This window comes from Dreissena polymorpha, chromosome 4, assembly GCF_020536995.1.
Source record: "Dreissena polymorpha isolate Duluth1 chromosome 4, UMN_Dpol_1.0, whole genome shotgun sequence".
Taxonomy (NCBI): Eukaryota; Metazoa; Mollusca; class Bivalvia; order Myida; family Dreissenidae; genus Dreissena; species Dreissena polymorpha.
In genome coordinates this window covers 137,996,933-138,009,365 of record NC_068358.1, presented here as the reverse complement: position 1 = coordinate 138,009,365, position 12,433 = coordinate 137,996,933, and the positions used below count along the sequence as shown (strand labels likewise).

At 38.0% G+C, this 12,433-nt stretch overlaps 1 protein-coding gene across 1 annotated transcript; it reads left to right on the top strand.

The window, feature by feature from the left end:
- Positions 1 to 2,149: 2,149 nt before the first annotated feature.
- Positions 2,150 to 10,035, top strand: LOC127875877 (protocadherin-11 X-linked-like). The gene is made up of 5 exons (XM_052420612.1): positions 2,150 to 5,260; positions 7,897 to 8,088; positions 8,377 to 8,509; positions 8,715 to 9,327; positions 9,550 to 10,035. The coding sequence occupies exons 1-4, from the start codon at positions 2,567 to 2,569 to the stop codon at positions 9,185 to 9,187; spliced, it is 3,492 nt and encodes a 1,163-aa protein (XP_052276572.1). The 5' UTR covers positions 2,150 to 2,566; the 3' UTR covers positions 9,188 to 9,327; positions 9,550 to 10,035.
- The last annotated feature ends 2,398 nt before the right edge of the window (positions 10,036 to 12,433 follow it).

Here is a 12,433-nt window from a genome sequence, read left to right as displayed (position 1 = left end):
GGGAACAATGGTACTGGACACGTCGTGGATGATCATGTCTTACTTCACCGTGGCACTGTCATCTGGTAGGGCATATGTCACAACTGAAGTGGCTCCTATCTTCACACAGGGCTGGTTCAAGTATCACTAATACCTGATCTCCCATTCAGTCGGCCCGTTTATCACTATGCACATTTCGGACACCCAAAAATCGAACGAAATTAACGAAAAGTGGAGTAAAAGTTCTTAATATGATTGATAGTTTCAAAGGAAAAGCCATAAATCACATCGCTAATCGTTTTTGAAGCTCTTTCCAATGTACACGGAATGAGGCCATTATGTTGGCCACATTGTCCTATAGGTCCCTGCAGATAAGCCGAAGAAAAGGTGGATTATGGACGTTAAAGTGACGCATTAAAGGACTGAAGTGCATTATAAAAGCCGGAGACAACATCGCGCGCGGTATCTCCCGGTATTGTCACTGGAATTAAACAGGCCTCCGATGCTCAGCGGGACCGTTTACCATCAATACCACGCATATCTATGCATTTCCTATGATTTCATTTAAGTTTAAACAAGCCGACTTCCGACAAAGCCGAGTTTATCCATGTTTTCAGCAGGGTGTCAAATATAATAATTGACCATCAATCTGTTTTAATTTGCCAAATTCAATGTGAATCAACTGGCTTTAATGTTTTTATTTCAATTCAAACGTTTATTATTTTCTGTCGTTAAAAATGGGAATTGTCATATCGCAATCTTGTCTAACACGTGGAAAAGAAGCAGGTTCAAATATACAAACGCTGTGTAAAACTTAGCATTGCAAATATTGTACTAATCATAACGCATCATTATGCTTGCCTTTATTGTAAGAGTGCTTTATTAAAATGCAAGCTAATAATGTTCCAGATTTGTTAAGAATTTGGCTGTTCTTAATTATACAATTATATAATTATATTTGAAACCTGAGTTAAGTTATCAACGATACCAAATAAAGTCATTTTTTCCGTATGATTTCAAAAGCAAAAAAATGTGCCGCTTGTGTATTATTTTTAACTAAATCCGATACTTTTATCAGAAAATATATGTGTGTTTTTTAGAAATTATTCAAACAAGTACAACAAAATATAGGAAATTTAGTTTAACATGTTTTTGATGAGCATGATTTCTTACATTATTTTCTATATGAATGCTTACGATTTAAAATTAAAATACGATTATTGATTTAACAGGAATCTATTATGTGGCATAATATCTTTTGTTTTGGCATTAAAGGGATCTTTTCACGCTTTGGTAAATTGACAAAATTGAAAAAAGTTGTTTCAGATTCGCAAATTTTCGTTTTGGTTATGATATTTGTGAGGAAACAGTAATACTGAACATTTACCATGCTCTAATACAGCCATTATATGCATCTTTTGACGATTTTAAAACCTAAATATTATAAAGCGTTGCAACGCGAAACGATTGAATAATTTGGAGAGTTCTGTTTTTGTCGTTAAATTTTGTGAAACTACGAAGATTGCTTATATAACGTATAAAATACGTTTAGCATGTGTACGCGGCGGAATAGCTCAGTAGGTTAAAGCGTTTTTACTTCAGGACTCTGGCAGGACTCCAGGGGTCACTGGTTCGAAACCTGCTCCGGGCAATGTTCTTTTCCTTTTTTAAATTTTATTCTTGATTTTTTACTGGAGCTTTTACGATCCAATGTTTACATTTATCAATATAAAGCATTTAATGAATAAGTTTAAAAAAATGCCAAAATCTGTGAAAAGGCCCCTTTAACGTGACATTTATCAGTTAGAAAAACATAGTAACATAATAACTTTTGTTGCTAACATTAAGTTGTAAATGTAGGATATAAGACAGACGGCAGACGTTGCAAATCATCGAAGTAGGAAGTGTCAACAAGATAACTTTTAATTATGTAATTAGCAAACTTGATTGCTTTAACTGATTGTTTAAAGAACACGACCGTTGAGTAGTGAGATCGAATTCACGCTCGCGCCAGCAATTATTTCCATTGGTCGCGCCAGTGATTGTTTACATTTTCGCGCTTTATGATTGGTTTAAATATCTTTAGGGCGGAGCTAACATCCAGTAATCGATAGTGTAAATATCGGCTACAACTCGCTGGTTATTCATACACGCTTTCATAGCCATTGACAAATGGTATTGGAATTCGGAATAAAAAAATAACACTATCATTGGATTATCTGGTGCTTATCTGACATTACATGAGAGATTCATTTACTAAGTTAATACAGAGGTAAATCCTTTTAGCAAAGTGGACTTACGCTCTAATAGGATGAATTAGGTTTAGTGTTTTCATTCAATTGAATAAAAACACTCTTTTGCCACAGGGCAGAAAGGTAGTAGAACAGTCTCTTCATAATAGCATTATTTGTGCTTGTTTTGATGAGAAAATAATATTTATATTTCGTATTGTGCGAATCCTGGTTGACAAATAGTAGCAAACATTTCGGCGTCAGAAGAGATATAGTGGTGCAGGAGGACAGATGACTAACCAGATATAAGGCCGACTAACTTGTTTTTTCGAACAATTTGTATAACTTGTCAATTCATGTGCAATATGGCTGCTGCGACTGGAAAAGTTGCCAGTGTTTTAGTGCTCATCTCGGCGTGTGTTATTTCGTCAGCTCAGGATGTATTGAAGTATTCCATATACGAGCATCTGCCGGCGGGAGCCTTCGTCGGCGACGTTCGCGAGGACTCAAAGCTCAGATCGACGGCGTCGGCGGAAGACTTCTCTCAAATCGACTACAGCTTATTGAAGCAGGGCAAATTGTATGAGAGCCTTTTTCGAGTGAACTCAGTGAATGGATCTATGTTTACAGAAGCTGTGATAGACAGGGAGAATATCTCGGAGTGCGTATACGAAACTAAATGTCTTCTTCCCATCAGCATTGTGGCGAAATCCAAAATCAGCGCCTTCTTCCGCACTTTAAAAGTGAACATCACAGTAATAGACATCAACGACCACGCTCCGGGTTTTCCTGTAGACGTCACTTCGCTGAAAATATCGGAGGTGGCAAATGTCGGTTCTTCCTTCGCCGTCGTTGGTGCCACTGACGCTGATACCGGGAACTACAGCATCCAGAGATACTTCATCAAAAATGAGAACAGCCTCAATTTGCCTTTTACCACCTCGTATGAAACTTACGTCGACGGGACCTCCGTAGTGAAGCTTCAGATCAAAGGTGACCTTGACCGAGAATCACGGGACACGTACAGCGTGGTCATTGTGGCGGAGGACGGCGGCGCTCCAAGTTTGACCGGAACCATGACAGTGAACATCCAAATCGATGACGTAAACGACAACGCCCCAGAGTTTACACGAAAGGAATACTTTGCAACAGTGAATGAAACACTTTCCATCGGCAGTGAGATCATCAAGTTGTCGGCAACCGACGCCGACATCGGTGTCAACAGTGAAATCGCATACCGGCTTAGTCGAAACCAGATTGGTAAGATACAGGAACAATTTGAGCTGAACGCTAACACGGGCTCCTTGACTTTGAAGCAGAAATTTTACAGCGGTGGCGAATTCAAGATTATTGTGGAGGCAAGCGACAAAGGCACCCAGCCGCTTATATCACAAGCAGTCGTCACGGTTACAGTCGCGGACTCGCATAACAATCGCCCCAAGGCCACTGTCAACTTGTTCTCGAAGACGGACCTCGCATCAGTCTCCGAGTTTGCAGACATCGGGACTGTGGTTGCGCACATAGCTATAGAAGACAAGGACACCGGGGCAAACGGCGTGATCGTCTGCGACATAGCCAGCGACAACGGTACATTCAAGCTGCAGAGTTATGACGACAACGAATACAAGGTGACGGTCGCTCAAGCTTTAGATCGCGAGGAGACGGACTTAATTTACGTTATAGTGATGTGCAACGACCTGGGGTCCCCACCGGAAACGGCGTCCGTGAAGTTTGGAGTTCAGGTTGTGGACGAGAATGATCACTCACCGGTGTTCGTGCAAGATATTTACTTCGTGGACATCTTGGAAAACAACGCTAAAGATATAGACGTCGTCCACGTTTCGGCGATTGACAAGGATATTGGAAACAACAGCCAGGTATCGTACTCTCTTTGGGCGCCAGTCCCCTACCGCTTCACGATGGACCCACTGTCGGGAGGCATTCGTGCGCAGTCGGTATTTGACAGGGAACGCGACTCCACTATCACGTTTTATGCCTATGCTAAAGACAATGGTCTAACTCCGAGAACCTCGACTGCAACCATTCAAATCAATATTTTAGATGAAAATGACAATGATCCTAAATTCGACCGTCCAATCTACGAATTCAAGATCATGGAGAACGAACCTATGGGATCTAGAATTGGAAACGTCTCGGTGAGTGATGCAGATGCCGATCGACATGGTCGCATAGGTCTCTACATCGACGCTGCACTTCCGTTCCAAATTTCAAACAAAGGTGAAATAACGACGAAGGAGCCACTCGACAGGGAAGCTAAGTCCACGTACAGCTTCCTCGTGATGGCCTTCGACCACGGCGTCCCGTCCCGGAACACCTCCGTCAACATGGTCATCTTCGTCGGCGATCAGAACGACAACTCTCCACGATTCGTCTTCCCCGACATAGCAAACTACACCGTAGAAGTCGACAGCGAATCTCTACCGCGATCAGTTATCGCCAAAATCAAAGCGTTTGATCTTGACGACGGCAAGAATAGCCAGTTGTTTTACTCCATTGAAAATTCACAAGTGAGCAATCTGTTCGCCATTGACGCTAACACGGGAGACTTGCTTCTCATGCGTGCTCTCTTCGAGTCGGACCCGCAGATTTTCAACCTTGGCCTCCGAGTGGAGGACAAGGGTAACCCTAGTCGTCACGCCACCACTTCGATGAATATATTCGTCGTTCGCAAAGAACGGGCAGCTCCGATTACTGACACGAAAGGCGAAAACCTTCTGATCGCTATCACCGTAAGCGCCGTTACATTTGTTCTCGTGTTTACCATAATATTAGTGCTGTGCATCCTCAGGCGACGCTGGAATTCCAGGAGAAATAATTCCGGCTCTGAGAGCAAGTTTTGCGGAAATGACAAGGAGGGGCGCCGAGTTACGTTTGCCGACAAAGTCGATGCAAAGTCACCCAGTCCCGTACGCGATTCAAGACTTCCTGCGCTTGAATCCATGACGACGTTCAGCTCCGACGGAAACGACAGCTCGGATATGACGTCATCAACCGTGGATCTGGAGACGCCGATTCTTGAAAAACAAATGGTGAGTATTGATTACTTACTTTATTGCTATTATTGGGCCAATCTTTATTAGGTAATCAATACTTTTCCGAAATTACTTTAATGTGAATTTTGTCACTTGTATCATTAAGAAGGCATAGTTTATCAAGCACTTTGATTAATATAAGGGCAATTAATGACGAAGATTTTGTCCAGTTTCATGGATAAGGTATCATATGAAAGTAATCAAATGTTCATGTGTAGAAACAAATTGTGTGATATCGTGATAACAAGGGTATATTATTTTCATACTTTCGTGACTAACGCCATCCAATCTAAAGGACCTTTTATGTCACTGGTTCTCAACATGTTCGGCTATTTATCTGAAATTGGAATCTACTTTCTGTAATGAGGTGAAACCTTTCATGTTTAAGTTATGATAATAACCCTAATTAGACAACTGTAAATTGCGTTAAATTAGAAAAAAAAGTAAACCAAAATTGTAAATAGCTATAAGCATTGATTCAAAGATTGTTTTACAACAGTCTGCCTTACTTTTTGTTCTCACTATATTTTGCAAACTTAAGCGTGCTCTTTCGTGATATATTTTCAAAAACAAACATAAATCGAGCATAATTTAGCAACATAATGTATCTGGCAATAACGTTAAATTAGACTTATAACATCATGGTATTGTTTTTAAATATCACGTGAATCTGATCTTATTTATTTGTATAAATCATTTTAAAAAATAAATAAATGAAATTAAAAGGCGCGCCCTTACTTGGATACCCATATACATGTAGGTCAAAACCGAGTAAGTGAAATAGTAAGGATTGGATCAACAATGCACTGTATTCAAACTGTTACGTTAGTCAAGTATTTACGCCTCAAACCCTTAATTTAAACTTTAAAGAATGTTTGTACATCAGGTGTGCACTTAACTTGTTGAAATGGTCCATAAAACCATGTGTTAAATTTTACGAACCAGTGAGAAACGGAATAACACTGTGATCTCGTATTTATTCGATTTACTCATAAGACTTTATAGTCGAAAGTAAATGTTGCATTTAAGCACTTTCAACATCTGTAGTCAAACCATAAATTGAATTATTTATTTCCACTTACGATTTTAAATACCTTTCCGAGAGGGTGAAGCAAAGTTTCAAATATTTCAGTGGTATGAGTTAAATAAATTTACTTTGAAGCGCACAAGTCAAAGCAACACACCTTTAAACGGGGCACATACTAAGTGCAATTTGTTTTATGCGGTTTTACAATGAAAATGCGTCCGAGTCTAATGTTAGTTTTATGTGCGTCCTAAGTAAAAGAAATGACGCTTATAAAGGTAACAATACCCGGCCATCAAACGCCAAATTACTTTCTTGCGACCATAATCTATGCGAGTTTATTGATTTAAACTTTTATCTTTACATCTTTGCGTCATAAAACAATCATATAGTGGAAATAACAGTCCCTATCCCGCTAAATACCTTTAATAATAGAGGAGTGATGATTACTCACCGAATGTCCATTTCGTTTTCCACTCTCACTTTTCTTTTTGCTTTAGCAATCAATTGTCTAGTAAAATGATAGTAATGATGATGTGCTGATGATGGTATTGCTGTTGCTTGTTATGATGATGGCCTGACGCGATTTTCTATTGGTAACTTAAGTCTGTTTTATCAGGTGCAAAAGTCTTTATTCTGTAGTGGTCGTGGTCGACTTTTCAATCTAAACCCGCCCAACAAAAGAACTTTTACTCATGATTTCAAAATGCTATGTGGTACGAGCAGGAAATGATTTTCACAAACTAAAAGAATGACGACTCATGAAAGACTACTTGTGAACTCTTTGTTTCTAAAGAATAAGAACTCATTTTAAACCGGCGCACGAAAAATCAATTAACCAACGTGTCGTCGTATTTAACTTTCACGCCCATTTCCATTTAACCATTTAATATTACAATTAATATCTCAAAGAGCCAGAGTTTCATATGAGCAGGCAATTAAAGCACTGCAAGTTTTGTTTGATAAAAAAACTACAAAACCCGAGCGTATGAGTAAAAGTAAGCACAATCCATAAATGAAAATTGGCCGTATTATACGTTGACAATGGACTCGGGGTTAAACAAATACGAAACAATGCCCTAACAATCAATACGTGTAATTTTAAGCACATGTCTCACACTGGATTAAATCGTTTAATTTTTTGATATTGCGCTTTGTTAATAATTTAATTGCTACGTTGAATTCGCGAGATTGTAAAAGGCGGTGTACATTGTAATTAACTTCACTGTTGGTCGGTGTGTCGTTCGCCTCTTTGAGAGGGGTGACTCATACGATTCGATCGAAATTCATTCTAACCAAATATTTATCCCCAGTGTAAATAAACATGTAGGAAAGTTACATTTTAAAGCTGGATAAGGATTTAGCACATGTATATCACAAATAAACATAGGTCTTAAATAGACTTCAACAGCCCTCGGTAAACGTACCATTATGTTTCAAAACAATATAATTTATCGATGTCTTTCCTTTTCGTTTAATTGTAATATTGACTGATGGCGATATTTATTAAATTGCATGTGTACATTTTAATACAGTTGCACAATCATACAATGACTTAGTTTCTCAAATGTTTTAACGTTATAACGATTTTCGACTTATCTGTTTTTAGAACATTTCGAAAGAAAAGGCTTCCCCCGTAACGAGATCTGACCTACTTCCGAGAATCCCAGAAGCACGCGCCTTGCACCATTCCACGCCTCGTTCTGATGTCAACCAGCCTCATTATGACAATATACCTCTCTCCGAATACCAGCTGTCTGCTCTCGAAAAACACAGCGCAGTTCTCAACTCTACTATCAAGGTATTTTTTTAAGATTCTGAAAAAAATGTATAATGTATAAATAAATAATAATAATAATAATAATAATAATAATTATTATTATTATTATTATTATTATTATTATTATTATTATTATTATTATTATTATTATTATTATTGTAATGTCATAAGCAACATTATGTTGACTCTTTTAGCCATAATAACCAATTATCATCAGTTCTGAAATAAAATGATTTTCCATTAAAATATAGTGTGTTTTTAACTTTTAAGTCCCCAGTTTAACCCATAGCTTAAATACATATATTCCAGCCTCACGGAAGCAGCCGTCGCCATGACGACAACCACTCGCAGACGTCTGCGGACACGATCACGAGCGACAGTGGCCGCGGAGGCAGTGAGTCGGACATCCAAATCACCAGCCTCTCCCTGACATTCGATTCCGGTAAGTTAATGGGTGAAAGATTTGTTTAAGTATTATATAAGCCATAAAAAGACGAAATGGCATACACACGAAACGGTTTAATGTTTTAACATATTTTTTAATATTAAAACGTGCACTACATAATTAATTCGGTACTTTTTGAAACAACAAATGTGAGTTTGATTTCTTAAATGTATGTTGAAATTATTATATTTTTTTCTTTCAGACATAAAACACACATCGGACACGCGTTTAACGACTGGTCCAAAGCAAAGCACTTTTCTTGAGCCACCAAAGGCTTGGCTAAATTTAGCGGACCTTCGGTATCACAACTGCCACAAACTGCCGGTCGCTCAGCAGCTCCATGACGACCGGAAACACCGTCTTCAGCTGAGAAACCTTGGGGAGCGGAAGAGCAGCCGACCGGTGTACCCATCCACAGAGAGAACACATGGCGCGCTCAGAACTCAAAGTGACGGGAACATAAACAAAATGCGACTCCCAGTACTACCCCGTCAAACGGCGGTTCTTTCAACACAGGCCGCCGATATTGACCAAAGTTTTATGACGTATACCGAAGAAGACGACGACATGTCGACTACCACTTCCGGGAGCTACACGATTGACGAGGAGGATATCAGCCTCGATTTGAGATCTCCGATTCCTAGAGTGGCGGGTCTCCGGAGCTGTATAGTGTGAAACGTCGTCATTACTTAAAGGGCTAAGGCAAGCCGGATCGAGTCGACAGCCCCCCCCACCCCCATAAGTGCCATTTCCGGAACTAACATGACGTGGTTGAATTAGGACACGTGACGTGAAGGATATAATGAGCTTTCGTGGTAAGTGTGCATTTGTATTCATTAAGAAATATGATATTGAAAATAAAACTTGTTATATCTATACCCCCATTTTGATTATTAAAAAGACGAATACTTATTGATAAATCATGCACTATAAGTCTGTAACGATGCGTACAATTTGCTAAGTATATACTATTACGGGATGCATAATTTTGATGATAAAACAAATGTCTAACGAGTTTCTTACATATTATTTTTCAGGTGACTTATTAAGTCGGGACTCGATCTAATTGCGCCACAGCGATCTAAGCGTGACGTCAATTTCACTACCTAGTACACGTTATGGATGGCATTAAACGAATGTCCAGCTAATTCGACCGAAATGGGGCTAACTCGGTGCAAGTTCAGTGCTGTACTGTGCAATACGTTTGTGATTTGTCAGTGATCTCGTTATAGCTATTGTTATACATGTACATTCAATATAGACAACTATGGATTGTAATTGGTGTACAGTATTCGATGTTCATTGTGAAGTTATTTAAAGGTTCACAATTGTGTGCTTCTTTCGAATTGCCTGTTCGTAAATACTTCAGTAGAATTTTTTACATTATTATGCTGAATGATACGTTGTTAACCCATTTATGCCCAGTGGACTCTCCCATCCTTCTAAATTGGATCAATTTATTACCAAAATTAGGGGTGTCTAGTATATTAATTTCTATATTTAGAATATTACTTACTGAAATTCCTTTAAGCAAACAGCGCAGACCCAGATGAGACGCCGCATCATGCGGCGTCTCATCTGGGTCTGCGCTGTTTGCAATGTCCTTTTTTCAGGACGCTAGGCATGAATGGGTTAATTGAGAAAGACATATACCCTCTTTCTGAAACGTGTAGTTATGATGTGATGTAAACTTGAAATTGAATAATCTGAGTTGTCGCAATAGTTTTGTTTTAAAAATATACTACGATATTTAAAAAAAAAACAGGGTACACTTTATTGAAAATACGTGAATATATATCTGTTATAATTAACATTTATATGGTATCTCCATTGCATGTATTATTGCAAATATAAATCTTAAAAAAAATAATCAAGTCTTTAATAATTTTATTTATATTACATAGTGCAACGTGTTCATTTCTTGTTAACATAAACTTATCGCCCATGTAACTTATGTTTATTTATAATTTATTTTTAGTCGCTACGCATTTGTTATACATGTACATTGTTATTATTATTGTTTTGTAAAAATATGAAACTTTGAAAAATAAAAATATCACAATTATTCTTAAGTATGTGTTATGTAACGTGTACATCAACACGTTTTTACCTTATACACGTAGTCGATATTGTAGACTTACCGTTATTGAGAAATTAACAATATATAGTATAGGTGGATAACTTTAATCGGACATTGACCTTTATATATTTTCTTTAATATCAACCAATGTTGAAAGAGATAAAATCCAAGTAAAGTGCAATTTCGTCTCGAAGAAAACTAAAATAAAAATTAAAAGACATATATTTGAAATGATGTATGAGATTATAAATAAATCTACATGACTGTGATTGAATGGACAACAATGAACAAGTATTCGTTTATTGTTTTGTCCCGAATAGGTATTCTTTGTCAACATTAATTGACGAATATACATGAGCCTCACTATTGGAAAATGGGGCTTAATGCATGTGTACATCCTAGATTAGCATGTGCAATATGCACATGCTAATCAGAGACGACTTTTGTTATGTTTATGGTATTTTTGGTTTAAATGATTTTTTTCTTAGAGAAAATCCAGTGAAGACGGAACGTGTTGTCGCTGATAAGCCTGTGCGGACAACACAGGCTAATCTGGGACGACACTTCACGCAGATGCATTAAGTCCCGGTTCACATAGCGGGACTCATATCACCCGGGTAGTCGCACGAAAAGAGCTGTCGTCTTGTGCGCCTCGCGTTCTGGCCATTAACTGCTTTCAATGGAAAAGTCTGTACGAAAAATATGGACCTAAAGTTCGCTTATTATCAAAGCAGTCCATCATACTATATTATAGAGTAATATATATTAAAAACGAGTAGAAGTCCACGCTGTACATAAACGTTGATGATTGTTTTGCAGTACCTTATCACTAACGACCAATTGCAGTGATCAAAGCGCTTTCTGAATGTTTTAATAGTGTCATTCATCAGACATACGATCAACGGGAGCATCGATTAATTCTCTGCATTTAAGATAATGTATTATCAATGATACGAGCACGTTTATAACTTATATTACCCATACTTTCATGCGCTTTCATAGGCTTCGTCAGTTAGGAGATACAACACAACGTTAACAGAAGTTAACAGCTGAGAAACAAGCGTAAATAACGACCATAAATGTGCATGTGATTGTGTTTAGATGTGCATGTGATTGTGTTTGGATATGCATGTGATTGTGTTTGGATGTGCATGTGATTGTGTTTAGATGTGCATGTGATTGTGTTTGGATGTGCATGTGATTGTGTTGATGTGCATGTGATTGTGTTTGGATGTGCATGTGATTGTGTTTGGATGTGCATGTGATTGTGTTTGGATGTGCATGTGATTGTGTTTGGATGTGCATGTGATTGTGTTTGGATGTGCATGTGATTGTGTTTGGATGTGCATGTGATTGTGTTTGGATGTGCATGTGATTGTGTTCGATCTGAAATAGTTCGTTCACTCTAATCAGATCATCACGGTCTCAATATTCTCATCATCAGAACAAACTATAACGTATTTATTTTATTTTCGGTAGCAGTTTGGACAATACGCATCATAAATGAGCGTTTTTTATTAACTTAAATCAGCTAAATACCATTTGAAAATTAGTACAATGATTCTGCAAATGTATGCATGTATACTATTAGGATGAAGATGTGGGGACTTCGTAAACATAGCATAGAATCCTCTGAACAAATCCGGTTATACTTAAAACAATTAATACACACTCATACATACATGTCCTTTTAACATAGAATTCTTAAGGTACTTGACAGGTAGATATAAGTTTTTTTTTGACTCATACGGCTTTTGTGAGAAAAATGCTTCGGTCAATACCCAAGGTCCAAGAAATGTTGAAGAGATAAGTACAAAGATCATAATTCATTGCATTTTGAT

Excerpts from the sequence above, each read along its gene's own strand:
- LOC127875877 (XM_052420612.1), top strand. The coding sequence starts at position 2,567 with ATGTGCAATATGGCTGCTGCGACTGGAAAAGTTGCCAGTGTTTTAGTG. Across the intron at positions 5,261-7,896 it reads CGATTCTTGAAAAACAAATG|AACATTTCGAAAGAAAAGGC; the intron begins GTGAGTATTGAT and ends ATCTGTTTTTAG. Across the intron at positions 8,510-8,714 it reads CTCCCTGACATTCGATTCCG|ACATAAAACACACATCGGAC; the intron begins GTAAGTTAATGG and ends TTTTTCTTTCAG.